The sequence below is a fragment of the Ornithodoros turicata genome, chromosome 1, assembly GCF_037126465.1.
Source record: "Ornithodoros turicata isolate Travis chromosome 1, ASM3712646v1, whole genome shotgun sequence".
In the NCBI taxonomy this organism is placed as follows: Eukaryota; Metazoa; Arthropoda; class Arachnida; order Ixodida; family Argasidae; genus Ornithodoros; species Ornithodoros turicata.
Window position 1 is genome coordinate 167,657,183 of NC_088201.1, and position 17,365 is coordinate 167,674,547.

At 48.4% G+C, this 17,365-nt stretch overlaps 1 protein-coding gene across 1 annotated transcript in view; it reads left to right on the forward strand.

The window, feature by feature from the left end:
* The window catches only part of LOC135372722 (uncharacterized), a 92,950-nt gene extending 75,903 nt beyond the window's left edge, over positions 1 to 17,047 (forward strand). The window contains exons 6-7 of the mRNA XM_064606216.1: positions 8,943 to 9,017; positions 16,917 to 17,047. Of these exons, the coding sequence (XP_064462286.1) occupies positions 8,943 to 9,017; positions 16,917 to 16,982 (141 nt within the window). The 3' untranslated portion in view covers positions 16,983 to 17,047. The remainder of the gene's footprint in view (positions 1 to 8,942; positions 9,018 to 16,916) is intronic.
* The last annotated feature ends 318 nt before the right edge of the window (positions 17,048 to 17,365 follow it).

The window sequence follows — 17,365 nt, forward strand, 5'->3', positions numbered from 1 at the left end:
GCTGTTAGTCCCAGGTAGGATATTCTGAACTTGTTCCTTATTCATTGTTCGGAAACTGGGGATTCATATAACAATGACCTAGCCACTATGTGTTTGTGTGTGTGTGGGGGGGGGGGTGTTGAACCTCCCCCAAATCATAGGTAGTGCATTTCGGAGTGACAAACAGGTGAAATCACCCCCCCCCCCCTCCGAGCAATGTCCCCACAGAGCCCCTCCCGCAACATTTTTCTTGCTGCGATACTGCTTCATAAACGGACAGGGGAATACAAGGTGCTTCACGCGAGAGTGAACTGTTTATACATCGAACGGATTCGTAATTTGTGGTTTCATAAGCAGAGGGTAGGGAGCATAATCATGAAAGACTTGCAATATGCATGCAACTACGCGGTAGACATATTCAAAATGGGCAGCAGCTCGTTGTGACAACAATTCATAAAATGCATAGTTGGAAAAAGAAAAAAAAAGCGTGTTTTATGAAGAGTTACACAGCAAAATACCGGAACGTTAGTACAATAGCACAAGATACAAAGGCTTCTGCAGTATCACATGACAAAGTATTGACGTGGTAACACTTGATGTCCGCTGTCCTTTGCCACGTTCGTGTTTGGTCATGTGACCTGTGCGAAGAGGGTTCGGTCTTCGGTGTCAGAATGTAGCATTGCTTAGTTTGTACGGAAAAGCTCTGTCAAGTGCGGCTAGAAAAAAAAAAGCACTAGACAACACCAACACACACACTGAGTTAAGTGGTGCGTAAGTGTCAGATTAAGAAGTGATGCTATTACATTGAGCAAAAAAGATTGCTATATGAGCGACGACATTTCCTGAAACGTAAGGCGAGCTGGCACTCCGAAAAAGCGTGCACTATTGAGGATTGTCATGCGTAATATTCCACAACAGAGGAAATTCATTATTATAAATACTATAAAACATTTGTAGTTGGCGACAAACAAAGAACACACGTGTCTGTTCATTGTTTAGACACAAGACCGTACATCCCCATTTTTTCCTAGCTTCAGCACATACAAAACCGTGTCCAACAAAAACATAAGCACAAGTCGGCACGAATCACCTTCAACTCGTCCATCGAGGATTTGTTTCTTTCCTACATGACATGACCCAGTATTGTTCGATGATTGAGGTGTTTTCACCGGAAAAAAACAAAGGTTCGGTGCGCAGAGGCAGGCGAAGTCTACAAGTAATTCACGAAAAAGCCAATGAGTGCCAGCGCCAGGGGCTAGTACTTGGGCTTGTTTGTTTATCTGAGGCAGAGGAGTCGGATATCAGATACGCGTTAAAAAGCGCGCGGAATTTCTGTGGGCGCTGCCGTTTACACTGCTCATGCGCGCGGGTCAAGCGTGGACGGCGGAGTTGTTGCTGCGCTGACGAGACCACTTGGCGGCGGCGTCTCCATGGTTACAAAGAGCATGCGCACTGCGGCAACAGGAGCGATGTGCGAGAAGGAAGGCCGCGCTGTGCGCGTTATGTTTTGGAAATACGCTCCCCGGCAGACCTGCGATCCGTGCGCAAAGCGTGGGTTAGGAACGTAATGTCGCACGGGCCAGTTGGTATATCCTTATTTGGTGTCTGTTGGAAGTTTGTGTAGCTGAAAGAAAAGCTCAATATGCTTCGGCGACATTTCTTTGCCATCTCGGCGCATTACAATCCGTCGGGCTCTTTCTACACGCTGATCCTTTAGGCATTCCTCGAACTCAAGCTGTCGAGGAGCTCATGTTCTGAAATTACGCCCTTCATGATGTTCAGTGTCCTATGTTCGGAAATACTAACTGACCCATCAGCGATTTTCTCGAGGGAGAGTAGCGTGGAGATTTGCAGTCTCGTTTGTACTTGAATTTGCATGTCTCCTGTCGCCAGTTTTGTTGCTGTGTAGGATTTCCCAATGACTTTCTCGAGTTCCCTATCAATGACGAACGGTCATATTTTTGTCACTTGACAAACCAATGTTCTGAGTGAGGTCTATTATAGTCATTGGCTGTACATCGATGCAGTGCCCCTTTCGACGCCAATCCTGATGTTTAGAATTTGCCGAATCCATACAAGGAAAGTGCCGTTTCAGTGTAGCGGGCATGTCACACACCATCCCGGGCAACGCATGGTGCGCTAGTATACGTCTAAAAGACGTCTAAATGTGGACTTTGGGAATGTCTATTAGACGTCTAACAAAGTAGCTCTATTGCTCCGTATCCGTCCCCTAGCCCAGCTAACGTTACGCTAAAATACAGCTAATAGCCGGATAGCGGGAAATGCGTGTCTGAAGTGCTCGCTGGGCCCTCCGCTGCCCGTCAGAGCTGTTGCTCGTCCTCAGCGCATGCGCGTAAGGGAAAGCACGGGCGGCGCGGGGAGGGGAGAGCCGGCGGCCTTGAACGCCGTGTCCGTGTGGAGTGAACTACTTTGGGCAAGTGAACAAGTCACAATCGTTCAGGACTGTTTGCGCTGAGATCGTTGTGAACTGCTCGCGCTGTTCTGTTCTGACTTCGGGGCAGCTCGTGGCTTGGAAGCCGTGGGGTGGGCACGCTGTTTTCGCGGCACTGCAAGCTTAACATTTTTTCTCCAGAACGGTACACGTTGCACTTTTTAGTTCAGATCGCTCATGCATTGTCAAGTTAGCACGTGCGTCATTGTTTAGTGTGATATCTGAAGTATAATGTGCAGTGTAATGACAGGCAGTATACACTGTTAGAAGAAAAGGCATATAGAAGGTATAAAAAAGGTATAAATAAGGTCTAGAGTACGACATTTATACCTCATCACCACTGTCTATACCCTGTTTAAACCATGTGTAAGGTAAGGTTTGGGAGTTTGTGCGCGAGTGTCTCCAGGTATTTCCTTTCTTGTTATCGTTCCTTTGGCCCTTTTTTTTTTTTTCAATATTTGTGGAAAGCTGCGCTGGGAAGCCGCCACTCGGATATGACGCTGAAACAAATCTAATATTGCCGTTTTCTTCAATTATACCACAAGGTCTTCAAAATATACCCTCTAGGAGGTATATGTTTATACCCTGAGGTGCAAATAATATACCTTCAGGGAGGTATAAAGATAATATACCTTGAGGAAGGTATAGCGTTTATACCTCAAAAGGTATGCGCCCTGGGACAAGCGGTTTATACCCCAAAAGGTATAAATTTTTCTAACAGTGTAGGTATCAGTAATCTCGCATGTATAGATACTGCGAACAACATGAATTAATTGAGTTGAAACTGCAGGTACACTCAGTCATACTTCTATATGTTCTCAAGCTCGGAGCATGCAGACATATGTGATCATAACAGTGAACGACAACAGCATCTTGCATTACTATTGATGTGTGTATTGCTTTTCTCGTTAAAAAAAAAACTGCCGCCCACGTGTTAACCGACGTCAAAATGACATTTCCTATGTTGATGTCCTGGAGCCTTTGGAAAACCACATTGCAAGATCATTTTATTGTATCTTGGTCGAGCCACATAGAGCGTCTTCCTGGCCTCGTGACGCCAGTATATCACGTGATAGTGCGAAATAGCGAACAGGTGAACGAATGAACTATTCTTTTAAACGCATTAAAGCCAGTGTAGTGAACTGAACTGAATTAGTTCATCAAAGTGAACTGACTTGCCCATCACTACTGACCACTGACCGTTGCGCAGTCGCGCTGGCTGCGCCTTCTGCCGACGCCGTTTGCAAACTGGCGCGCCGATGGCTTCGCACATATTTTCGTCTCACTGCAGCACTCTTGCCCAGTTGTGCTTTCTTTTGCCTGCTTGTAACGATCTTTCATTCATTCAGACTAGGTTGTTCATGGGGCCAGTACAAATAAAAATTGAATTTAATCACGTTGAACCCCACTCTTGCAAGGCACACGGTTTGTAGTCACTCTGTCGTGAGAGCAGGAAAAATGAACTACGTTGATAATTTTTCGCAGAGCACAAGGCAACGCCATGTTATACCTCCTGTGAAAATAGTTGCATAAATTTGTGATGAAGTCTAAATGTGACCAACATATGACACGCTTTTAGACGTCTAAATAATGGATAGCGTTATGGACAGCTTTTAGACGTCTAAATTTATCGGTATCCCTAAAGTCTCAAGTTATCCTATTTTTAGACGTATACTAGCGCACCATGTGTCACCTGGGATCGAGGCCAACAAGAGAGCGCCCTCCGCGCACCAGCAGTTACCTCTACACGATACCCGAGTGCAGCTTCTAGGAGAAAGAAAGTACAGCCCAAGGTTGATCCTTGCCGAGAAAGAGGGGGAGGGAGAAAAATGAGGAAAAAGAAGAAGAGAAATGAGAAGTTAATGAAAAGGGAGGATGGCGACTAGCTAAATAGTCCTGGCCGGGCCTTCCGGGACCACCCGTCGATGGGAAGCAAGTGCCAATGCGGTGTGTTGTTCCCAGAGGGGCCCCGAAGGGTCCAAAAAACATCTGGGTCTACTCAACCTAGAGAATCCCCCTTGCCCCAGACAGAGGAAGGCCACCCACAGCCAGACCTGGGGGTCAACTCTCCCGCGGCGACCCTGCCGTAATTGCGGGAGAGGGCTATTCCGGCAACGCTGCCGGGCGTTGGGGGCGCCAATTATCCGACGCCGGGCCGGCGAAATCTGTGCTGTCCTTCATGAGTAATAAATGTGGTCAATGGCCGACTCTCAGTGGCCAGCTCAACATAGTAATAGGTCGATGCAATTTCGAGCTTGGCGAAGTGCCTTGCCCCAGACAGTGAGTTCAGCAATTCTTCAAAACTGGGGAATGGATAAGCATCTGCCACAATAACTTCGGTTCCGCAGGTCAACGCATACGCGTACTTTGCCATCCTTCTTCTGAACTACGACAATCGGAGAAACCCATGGGTGATGCGTCCGCCTACTCGGGAATGCCTTCACGGTCCATTCTCTTCAGTTCCTATGATACTTTGTCTTTCAGCGCCAATGAAAGACTGCCCACTTTCTCTGCAACAGGCTGCACAACCCGTTTCACTTGTACTCTGTGTGCAAATCACTTTGCCAGCCCAATGTGGTCGTGAAACTCAACGATGTAGGGGTAGCCAGCTGTAGGGATCGAACCCATATCTTCTGGATACCAGTCCAGGGCTCTACCAATTGAGCTAAGCTAACAGGCCTCTCCAGCGACTTTCGGGGTGCGTCATCTGAAGGGACGACAAACCAGCCACTCACTCTCACTCACCCTCCTTTCACTCTTACATTTTTTGCTCACTGATACACACATTCATACGACGGAAATCGACGCAAGCCCTGGACCGGTAATCGAGAAGATGTGGGGTCGATCCCTACAGCTGGCTAACCTTTTCAGTGACTTTCATCTTTCTTAGGCAATGTGAGGCTTTGTTTGTATCTGTCCCTTCTATGTTGTTCCAGCCTCAGAACATCAGTTTCTCTCTCGTCAAACTCTCCCCGGAGATCTTGTGGCAGAACATTTCGCTGACTCTGGATGCTAGCACATTGCAGCGATCTTCCTTCGATGCGGATATCTGAGCGCTTAACAGCGTCTCTTCCTGGTAACGTTGCGACACACGGCACAACATAAAACAAAATTGGAGCATTTCTGTCCTTGTAATTCACACTTGCTTGAAAACACACACGTACAGCTAAGTTTTGTTCCAAAGTTGCTTTCGTACACATGTTGACTTGTCATGTTGACACACATGTCACGCAAGCTGCCGCGTCCGTATCAGCGACCAACGTCATGGAAACAGCTTCTACAATCTTGTATGCACGTATTTAGCTCTGTACATACCCTAGCTTCAGAAGTTCAGTGTTTTTGCTGTCGCACTCAAAATTCCTAATTGGCTTGCGCTTCCGACAACAATTAATGATGACGATGAGATGGGGTGTTTCACCGCGGTGGCGCGGTACCCCAACTTTTGCACGTAGAACATTATGGGAAGATGATGACTTTCATAAGATGTCCCACATACTCGATTTTCCTTGTTTCGAGCTCTACGCTGTTCATCATTACCAAAGTCTCCCTCGCATAGGTGACAGGCTACATGCTTACTGTCTGGCTGATGTGATGTCCTCCTGCTCGCTGACAGCTCAGGAGTTTTCCGTGAAGAGTATCTTTTTGGTCGTTGTCGAGCTTGTTCAAGTGTATGCATATTCGTCGAACGGTCTATGCGTGTGTGTGTCTTGTGCTCCTCCCGTGGTTGTCGTTTTCGCGCTGTGTTTTTCCCGGTCTAGCAACCAACTAGCCCAACAAAGCATTTTGGTCTATGTCTGCAGCCGCTTTCCTACTTTCTTCGAACGTCAGCGCCAAGGCAACCATTTCTTCTAGTAAAAGTTGTCCCCTTGTACCAGTAGCCGCTCACGAAGAGCTTTTAGCGTTGTACCCTTCAACAGCTGGTCCTTGATTGCATCATTCTCGAAATCTCCCAACTTACACTTCCATGCCAAACATGACAAAGGCCTGTGTCTCGTCTGTCAGTTGCTTACTTGCGCGGAACTGGCAACGTACAACTATGACATTCGAGGTACTCGAAAACATGCATCCAAAATGCGCAGCTCCTGCTGCGACAAGTCCGGAGAGCCCGGCGGCTTACTGTATTAGCCTTCTTATTTCGAAGACGCCTGTGGCACTGCTGTGACCGTTGTAGTGGTAAGAGCATTCAAGATACGTTGGCCTTCAACACCCACAGCAGTATAGTTGTACCGCTCTCTTCCTAGCAGGCGTGAATGTAGAATCCGCAACTGCGTCTAGTTGAGGAAAATTCCTCACCGTTGTTCCCATGCCACTTCAGGTTCACCGCGTACATGTGAGATTGACGACGGTGACTGTAATCCAAATGCGCTCATGTTGTGGTTCCGGATACGTTCTTCTTAACCCATCGTCGCCACGATTCTATGTCGCTAGCGTGGTTGCATGACGTATAAAAAAGAGACTCGGCAGCCAGCATAGCCAATTATGCAACGGCGTAAAAACATCCGTTTAAGAAGGAAACCGCCAAGCGGCGTGGAACACATCATGTCACCTGAAAACGACGTATCACTTAAGCCATCTGAAGGACACAACAGTTACCTTGTTTGTTCGTGATACAGGCGAGTCATGCAGATAAACAGGATGGGTTGAAAGATGAGAGTGAGCAAAAATGTAAGAGTGAAAGGAGGTTGAGTGAGAGAGAGTGGTTGGTTTGTCCCTTCAGATGACGCACCCTGGAAGTCGCTGAGAAGGCGTGTTAGCTTAGCTCAATTGCTAGAGCACTGGACCGGTAATCCAGAAGATGTGGGTTCGAGTCCTACAGCTGGCTAACCTTTTCAGTGACTTTCATCTTTCATCGTTAATTTCTTAGCAAAATTGAGGCTTTGTATGTAATTGTCCTTTCTATGTGTCACACACAGCGGGGGAACTCCGGACCTTCGGGCTACCCGAGAAAAAAGTTCTTAATTCCTCGAGGGTCGTACCCTACTCTCACTGAGTCCCAACTGTGTGTGCAAAAGAAATATTGAGATTTTGGACGGTCGACTGGTGCAGTGTGCACTTCTGGAGAAGCGGGAGCGGAATGAACCGGAGGCCAAACACAGGTGTAACCTTCATAACACAACAATTTACTTAATCAAAACAATCGTCGGATACTATAGAGGTATTCTATTAAACAACACTATTTGGAGATCTCCATATAACACTATTTGGAGTAGGAGTGAAATCGGAACAATAGGTAGAAGGGCAGTTAGACAATGGTCACTGAAGTTTTAAACATATGGAGTTATGGGTTGAGGGTATACATTATAGATCTGTCCGAACAGGATTGAAATAGCTTAGCTGTGTCGGCGGTGGAGTCCAGAGTCCGAAGTAAGGCGTCTCGGGCGGAGCCAGCTGATGAGGTGGTGCTCGGTGTCGGGGATCAGCGTTGACCACACACACAACACTTGGCACACTCGATCCTTGGTGACTGTCCCCAAGTCCGACACTTCGTCGACCCGGTCTCGACACACAACCGTTCGCTTGCACTGCTGCTTTTCAACTCCCCCGTTGTCTCTGAAGTCTTCCCATACTTTTCCTTTTCCCGCGTTTTTGCACTCAGAGAAGCATTGCCATAAAAAAAAAATATACATATACGGGCCGCTCGCTAAGAAAGGGAGGATCCCCAAAAACCAATTAACGTGAGCGCCATAAACGACACTCTGCGGTTACAGCTGTGTTCCCGTTTGCTCTCTGTCCGACTCTAGGCAGAGGCCAGACCCATAAACGGGCACTGTTAACAAAAAAAATTCAAATGCTTGAACTCTACGTATCCGTGGATCCCTCTTTTTACTGTGAAGAACGCATGAGCTTTGTGACACTATGTTGTTCCAGCCTCAGAACATTATTTCTTTCAGGATGGGTTTACTGAAAGGTGCTTCCCGGAGATCTAATTTAGGTATTAAGATGTAATGATCAATAGATTCAAATGCCTTGCATAAGTCGATGAGCACAGCGGAAGTAATTTTGCTATAGCGTATGGCAAGTTTTATCTTATCTGTCAACGTGTGTATCGCTGTCTCTGCAGGGTAACCTATCGAAGCTCGATATTTGATAATCCTCGATATTTTTATTGTTTGACATGACAATTTTTTTAAAGTAGGGGCGCTTTGCAAGTAAGTCTCCATATTGTTTACTAGAGAAAAGTATGAGATAGGTTACACCTTCTTTTGCGCCACATTTATTGTGACACTGTTGAACCTCCTCGCAGTGTCCACATTTGCCGCCTCTCAATGTCGTAGGAACACACTTTTATCGTACTGTGGATCAATTTATTCGGTCACTTCTTTTTCATTAAGCACGTTTACTTTGGCTTGGAACACACTAGAAGTATTTCAAGTCTGTCGGGTGCAGCTACAGAAAGAATATCATGCTGGCTCATCATCAGCTCGGGCGCAGATAGGGTTTATAGTACATGCACAGGTGTCTCTTCTAGCATAACATGCTCTCATTCTCTTGCATGCGGACCTAAACACAGAGTTTCGGCTGCAAATATACTTGCAAGACCAAGCCTCACGGCCTTGTCAATCAGCCTGATGGGACTTACTGTTGGGTAAGGCAGAATGAATCTTTCAGGGTAATTTTAGAGCACTACAGAGTTAGGAACTGACAACCTCATAGTGCGTTAGTTCTCGCTCTTTATATTTTTGATGAACTATCGTGATTCCTTGCCCAGACGTGTATAAAGTTTGGGATGAATAACAGTGTAGTATGTAGCTAATTCGCCTTCAAGTCGGTACAAGGGTTCATGATGACAGGAGGGATTCGCGTATGAAAATCTCCAGAAGGGACCGTTGTCTCAGCATAATAATAATAATTGGGTGTTTACGTCGCGAGACAACTGAGATCATGAGCGACGCCACAGCGGCCGGTCTGTGGATTGCTTTTGCCCACCTGAGGGTTCTTTAACGTGCGATGAAAGCTCATCACACGGCTTCCCGTATTTAACGTCCCTCGCGGAAGACGGTGTGTCTAAGCAACTTTTACCCTGCCACCAAGTTGCTGGCGTCCTCGGCCGGGTTCGAACCCGCGATCAGAAGGCGAACACGCTACCGACTGAGCCACCGAGGCTGGTCGTTGTCTCAGCGGACGCAGTCATTCAACGCGCTTAGATTAACGGACGACAGAAGAAGCAAAGAAAGGAGAAAAAGGCGCGGATAAGATTGGCATCGATGTTTTTCGTTCGACAGCATTCATCGCACGGGTCTGAAATACTCGGACGTGACGTATATTCACACATATATTACGTTGGCTTCGTAGTACAGATTACCTTACCCTCAAAAGAAGCAGCATATAATTTCTCAAATGATTTAGGGATTATATAGACCTTACAAATTATATTACGTTTACTCGGGCCCGATAGCACAGTATGTGGTACCACCTGACCAATTGTAAGAGTGGTGGTGAAGATGAAAACTGCTCGCCGTGGTTGGCCACGCTGGAAGCGGGCAGCGTCACGACTAAAACGCAGAAAAAAAGAAAAAAGAAACCCACACTACACTATAAGCGCGATATAAGCCGCGTTTCCTTTAGGAAGGCGACAAGAGCAGCAGTCCGGCGTCGTCGCTCGCCGGGCGAGTTGCCACCAAAGATGATGTCACATGTAGACATGCTGGGGTCAGTGTTGATCGGCCGTCTTCGTGCTTCGTTGTAGGTGGGACATTCGAGCAGGATGTGACTTATGGTTTCCGAATTTGAAGAGCACTGTCGACATAGTGGAGTCGGTGTAAGTCCGAACCGATGAAGCCAGCTGTGCGTGAAGGCGGATCCTGTGCGGATTCGGTGAAGGACAGTGGCAGTGGCTCTGCTGCAGATGCATGGCAACAGAGGGGGGCGGGCGTGGGATATTGCACGTCTGGTGGCTGAACTGGATGTCTGTATAAGGGATCTGGCGGTTTTCCGGCGGCATTCTTGCGGGATAGGAAAGGGCTTTGAGGGTAGAGAGTGAGCTGCCCTAGCAAGTTTATCAGCGTGTTCATTGCCTGGGAGGCCAACGTGTGCAGGAATCCATTGTAGGGTAATGTTTATTCCTTGCTTCTGGGCAAGCTCTAACGCACGTCGGGTGCTCTTCACCAGTACTGATTGATTGTCAACATCCGATAACTTATGAAGTGCAGCTGAGGAATCTGTGAGTATGACCGCTTGATTAAGCTTATGAAGAGACGAAGCGATGGAGGCGTGAAGGATGGCACATAGTTCAGCAGAAGTAGATGAGATAGTGTGGGAGTCAAGTCTTGAAGACCACTGCAGGTTGTTAGAAGGAACAAAGTAGGCGCTAGAGGTACAGTCTTGAGATACCGAACCGTCGGTATAGATGAGACTGTGACAGCTGTAGTGATTAGAAATGTGGTCAAGGGCCTTGTGACGTGAGACGACTGCTGGCGCACGCTTTTTTCCTTGAATGCCCCGTATGGTGGTAACTGTGTTAGGGAAGAAATCTCTCCAGGGCGGTGAAGGCGAATTTTCAGAGTCTTGGGGAGGTTGCACTTTGAAATTTTTTCTGAGGTAGAACTTGCACAGTTTTCCGATGTTCGTGTTGAAGCAGCTTTTGATGTGATTTATGACAGAAGTGACTGACTGGGTGAGCCAAAGCCTGTCGAGAACTTCATAGAGGCATCTCTCGGCGTGAATGCATACTGGCCATTCTTCTGCTTCTAGTAAGGTTTCCTCGATGTCAGACGCCCGCGGAAGACCCAGAGCGATGCGTAGACCAGTTCGATGTAGTCGTTCTAGGCGCTGCCAGTTGGTGGGAGAGGGATCAATGAAGGAAAGACTGTAGTTCATGCGGCTTAGTATGAGCGCTTTGTATAGTGAAAGCATAGACCGAGGATGATTGCCCCAAGACTTGCCACAGAGAAGTTTCAGAACATTAAGGAGCGGCTGACAGCTGCGTACCATGTGGTCTACTTGGTGGGTCCATGACAGGTGGGAATGAAAGATGATGCCGAGGTAGCGTGTCTTGTTCACACGTGGAATGGAGATTCCTTGGAGGGAGAGTGCAGGAAAGCTATTTGGGATATGTTTTCCCTAGGGGGCGCAGACGAGGGCTACTGATTTTTCCGGTGAGAGACTGAGGCCTTTAGTGGCGAGGGAGCTTGAAATGTGATTTAGTGTAGCTTGAGCAGAAGCTTGAAGGGAGGGCTTGAGCTTGCCATGAAAGAGGAGGCAGATGTCGTCTGCATATATTAGATATTTTGCGGTGTAAAGAGTGTCGGGAGCGTTGAGATGAAGGTCGGAGAGTGCAATATTGAAAAGGATGGGGGAGAGAACTCCGCCTTGTGGAACTCCTCGGGTGAGAACACGTGATGAACTTACTTGCCCTTCGATTGCAACAGCTATTGTACGGCTTTCGAGATATCCTTGTATGAAGGCACCCATCCTGCCTGTGATGCCATATTGTTGTAGAGGGGTAGTGATGGCTTCATGTTTAACGGTATCAAACGCTTGTTTGACGTCGAGGAACGAGACAAGAGAGATACGGTCCTTAGAAAGTGCCTGCTGTATTGCTGCGGTGAGTTGGATGAGAGCATCAGTCGCTCCCCGATGTCGGCGGTAGGCGCACATGTGGTCAGCAATCATGTGGCGTTGTTCAAGAGCCCATATGAGCCGTCGTTTTACCATACGCTCCATCACTTTACATACGCAGGAAGTGAGTGTAATGGGGCGGAAGTTCTCTAATTTTGAGGTTGGTTTACCACGTTTGGGGATGGGAATGACAGTGCCATGTTTCCATGAGTCAGGTAGGTCACCGGAAATCCAGATCGAATTGTAGAAATCCAGTAGCTGGAGACGAGCAGGTTAGTCAAGATTCTTCAGCATTTGGTATGTAATGTGGTCGTTTCCGCAGGAGCGCCCTCGCTTGCAGCGCTTGAGTGTGTCTCCGAGTTCAGCTAAGCTGAAAAGGTCATCTTCTGGCCCACTGTGGGCAGGTGTAGCGGTCTTACTTGAAGGAGAGAATGAAACTGGCACAGAGGTCGTAGAAATATAGTCGGCGAAAGTGTCAGCAAGGCCGGATAAAGTACAGTTAGAAGCGAGAGCTAGGGCGGCCAGTGGTCGCTTGGGCGCTGGAGAACCCTCAAGTGATCTGATGATGTTCCAGATAGCAGAGGAGGGTGAATGAGCAGTAAGGGAAGCAGTGAAATTATGCGATTGAGTGCGTCGGAGACGGTGGGCATGTCATCGGAAGGCAGCAGAAACTTTTTTATAGAAGATCCAGTCATCGGAGGAGCCTGTCCGTTGCGCTCATCTCAGAGCTCTTCTGCGGGAAGCACGTAGGGAGAGGAACGTGAGGTCCGGACGTGGTTGGGTGGAAGAGATTGTGACAGTTTTGGTTGAACGTGCAGCACCCTGAAGGATTGCTTCAATGATGTTGAGAGAGTTGCAGGCAGAGTTAGTGGCTTTTCGGAACGCATCCAAGTTAGTGATGGAGTATGTACGTCCGGTTGTTGTGGCTGATGAAGTAGGCGAGATGAAGAAGGGAAAGTGATCAGAGGACCAGGGGTCCAGAATAGTCTTCCATAGGACAGAAATGTCAGGGGACACGATTGTTACGTCGATGGCGCTTCTGTAACTGGGAGCTCGGAAGAAAGTGGGGCTGCCGTCATTAAGGAGTACCAAATTGGTGGAGTTTAGCCAGTGAACACAGCTGTTGCCATTGTGACAATCGTTGTCATTGCCCCAGAGGCTGTGTTTAGCGTTAAGATCTCCGCCTATGATGATGGGGCCAGGGCAGGCCTGAAGAAGATTTGAGAATGTGCTGGCTGAAAAGCAGCGGTTTCCGTAGCGGTAGAAAGAAATGAGAGTGACTTGTTTGCGAGAGACTTGTAGCTTGCAGGCAACAAATTCGGCAGCAGAGGAGCAAAGGTGGGAGAGGTCGATATGTGAATGAGTGATATTACGGTGCACGAAGATTGAGGCGCGTGGACGCCCGTCGGACTGATGAGTGGTGGAATGATAGGCAACGTAGGGGGAAAGACGGAACTTTGCATCCACGAGACTTTCAGAGATACGTAAGGCACCAAAGTTGTGTTTCGAAACTTCAGCACGAATATCATGGAGCTTGTTGGCCAGGCTTCGGGCATTCCATTGAAGGAGAAGAGGTGAGTAAGCCGTACCGCTCATTATAGGTTGAGAAGAATTAAAACTTGGCAATGAGACGATAAGGAGCAGAGGGATGAATGCAAACGCTTGATGTTTACTGATCATGGTTGGCTGATGGGAGGAGACTCAGTATAACTTTCTCGAAAGCCAGTTGGCGTCCCTCGACGTTACAACGAGGACCAGCTGTTCGAATACTTCTGTTCCAGCGGTGTCAGTAAGGTAAAACGGGAACATGCCTACTCTCGGGAGAGTGACGGGTCTGCACAGACCATCGTTAAGACTATGGTCCTTAATTTTAAACCTGACCAGGCGCTACCAGCGGAGATTCCTATCGGTTTCAAGTACTTCCCCGTGTCGGAATACGTAGACCCGATACGCAATGTTACAACTGCCAGAAGTTTGACCACTAGGCTCGTCACTGTCGCGACTCGAAAGATGCAAAGTATGTTCTGGCCCACATGATAAGCAATGTACCTCACGATGTGAGCCCATATGCGCAAACTGTGGCGCTCACCACACCGCAACTCACCATGTACGGTTGCAAGGGCAGCAACAGCCGCACACCGACGGCGCATACTCAGTGGATAATCGTATGCCTCTCCCAATCGTTGCCATGACCTTCACACTGCCCACTTCCCGCGACTATCTGGCTCTTCCGTTGCACCCGCACGCGCTGATCACGGCCCTGCCAAGTCTTTTATCTCTGCCGTCAAGCAAGTGCCACATGTCGCGCGCCTCACGGCCCAGGCCAGTGGTCGGCGGACACCTGACCCTGAAATCCAGAAGTCCCGTCTGTTGGAGGGACAAAACACTACACCTGGCACTGTAGTCGCAATGCTCGTCGCCGCCTTACGTGCCATTGTCCAGCAGCTTCGAACGACAGCAGACTTACCTGCAGTTCAAGCTATACCTGCGCTTGAACGTCTCCGTACTGGCTCCGTATGGCTCCTTCCTGGTATGTATGGAGCTGGTATGTTCTATTCTACCTGCTGTAAAACGGCAAAATCGAAAGCGAACATTGATGCAATAGGTAGCAGTGATGTGGGTAGCAGGTAGCAGCCGTGAGCGTGAAATGGCTCAGCACTTCCTACGTTTGCGTGTGCACATTCCCCGTCACCCACTCCCCAGGAAAATTTGATTCCGTCCTGAAAGTGATTTCCACCATGTAGCACGAAGGACACGCTAGGATCTCACTGGCTTCATAGCTAAAGACGTCACATCGCCGGACGCGCCCTGTTCTCTGCTGTTGAAGATCTAGAGCACATTCGTCTCCATTGCCCACACTACCAATCTTCCCGAACCGGACTCTACGGGTCCCTTAAAGAGCTGGACACTTGCCCTCTTTCCCTCACCAAATTGCTTGGTCCTTGGCCATATCCAGCCCACCAACGCTCTGTCCTCAAAGCTCTTTTCACCTTTGATACCATAGTGCTATTACCACGACGACGACGGTGTCAGCAGGGACGGGTGCATGTCACGCGCATTCTCATTCTGTCCATAAAATCATTGCCATCGCCACGCTGTGCTGCCCGTATCACTTGGTGCAGGTGCGGGCTATCCTTCTCCGAAAGCGCTGTTGTTCTGGCCATCAACGCCCCAGCCCCCTGACCCCAGGACCACACGAGACGACGACGACCGGAGACGACAATGACTAAGCCCCGAAGATGCCCCCAGCCCCGAAGACGCCCAACGACGCCCGCGACGACAGCGCTTAGTGAAGGACACCCTCGGCATGAGTTGCGCCGAAGAAAGCCGCCAGCTCGCTCGCACGCATACGATGCTCTCCCAAGCCGACCAAAAGGCCCGTTACGACGACGCGCACTCCGATGCCCAGCACCACCCAGGAGCCCTCGTGTGGGTGTGGAAACCCGAGCGCAAAGTTGACCTCTCTGAGAAGCTCATGCGGCGTTATTTCGGCCCGTATGAAATTCTTCGTCAAACATCGCCGGTGAATTACGTCGTCCACGCTACTGACAGTACACATCGACCATCCCGGAGAACGTCAAAAGAAGACGTCGTACATGTTTCACGCCTAAAACCCTTCCATTCGCCGGCAGTTGATCAGGATGATTTCCGTGAGGGGAATATTGTTACATGACGACGAGTGGTTCAGCGCGCGCAGCGGTGATTCGGCTCGATCTCTCTGGCTGCTCTGAGCATTAAAACAGTCTCTAGCGCAATCGTGTCTCTACTCGCGTCAGTACTTTGATCCTTATTGTGAAAAGGCCATTTCATTCATTATTCATTCCCCACATCGCCACCAGCAATGGGGTAGAGCATCACCCCTGGCGATGAAACTCACCAGTCATCATCTCGGAATAAAGTTGTTCTTACACTAGTTTGAGGGGGAGAAAGCGATTGCAGGATGTTTGTAACGAGAGAGAAATAGGTGAGAACTCCAATTAGGGATAAGACACAGTTCCCCCACAAGAAGTGCAACTGGAGAAAATCAGTGTGTGGAAGGACAGGAATTTCGACCTAAATTTAACCTTTCCGTTGAATGTCTTGTCCGTGCTGTTACATCTCATCCGGTCATAGGGGTGGCATCCAATGTATTGCTCCATAGACGAAAGCGGCTGGGCGAAGGCATTGCATCCTGGGCAGGTCCTTGTCGCACGTCACAGCAATCGTCAAGGCAGACCTGGCCTTAAAGATAGCGGCATCCGTGATCGGCGGTCAAACCGTTTGTAAACAATGCGGCTGTTGTTTATGCGCGACGTTTTGGATCTCTTTCGATCACAATTATTAATTTTTTTACAGATAACCTCGCAGTAAAACGCGCACTTTTGCACATAACGCACCGTACTGTTGACGACTTCCAAAGATGTGATGACGACCGCGCGTTAAGACCCACTGAGCCGATACGATGTACGTAAACTATGGAAAAATGGGCTACCATGTTGCGGAAGAAGCGCCGCATAGTTTGCGCTGGCAAAATACGTCCATCTCTTGGCTTTATTGCGACGGAAATATGTCGGTAAGCGACGAAACGACATGTAAACAAAGTGACATGACCTCAAAATGACGTTTTCTATGACGTGCGACCAGGACAAGATGGCAGTTTTTGCCAAAAGCACCCGCTTGGGGGGAATTACAAAGCGATGGCGTGTTTGCGTTTCCCCTGTGCATCCGGTGCTGTTGAGGAACAATATGAAGAATACTGACTGAACGGACCGGTTCCTCGTAATCAAAACTACAATTCAGGGTATTATACCAGTGTAATGTGAAGGTGACGTCTCCAAAGGAAAATAAACGCTTATCGGTCTTTATCGTGGCACTTCGGTTTCCCTGAAGAACATGCGCATTTTTTTACACATATGCTATAATGTATGGATATATTTTGCTATTTCAGGACCCACGGAATGCATCTTCTGGCCATTGTAAAGGAGGCTTTTGCACGAAGGTTCACTATAGCTGAAGATATCGAGAGGTAGCTTCGGTTGTCAATGCCTCTATGGAATAAAAGCTATTTGCATCCTTGTGCTCGCTTTACATACTTCTCTTCGGCAGTACTATCGTAATTTTTTGCCCTCAACTGGATGGAATTCTACTGCTTTTTGCGAAAGAAACGCGCTTCCCTATTGGAGACCATCACAGAGATGCATGAGTTGTAACGATGTCAGTTCCGAGCGACGGAGATGCAGAAGGTGTCTCGGCGGAAACGCAGAAGAAGAGGACAGGCAGGCGCCTGAATACTAGCTCCCTCTGTGTAGCGTAGAGTCACCCTTTGTAGAAGCGAATGTCGCAAAGCTGCAATGCTGACGCACCCGCTTACCATGCATGAATGTTGTGTACCGATTT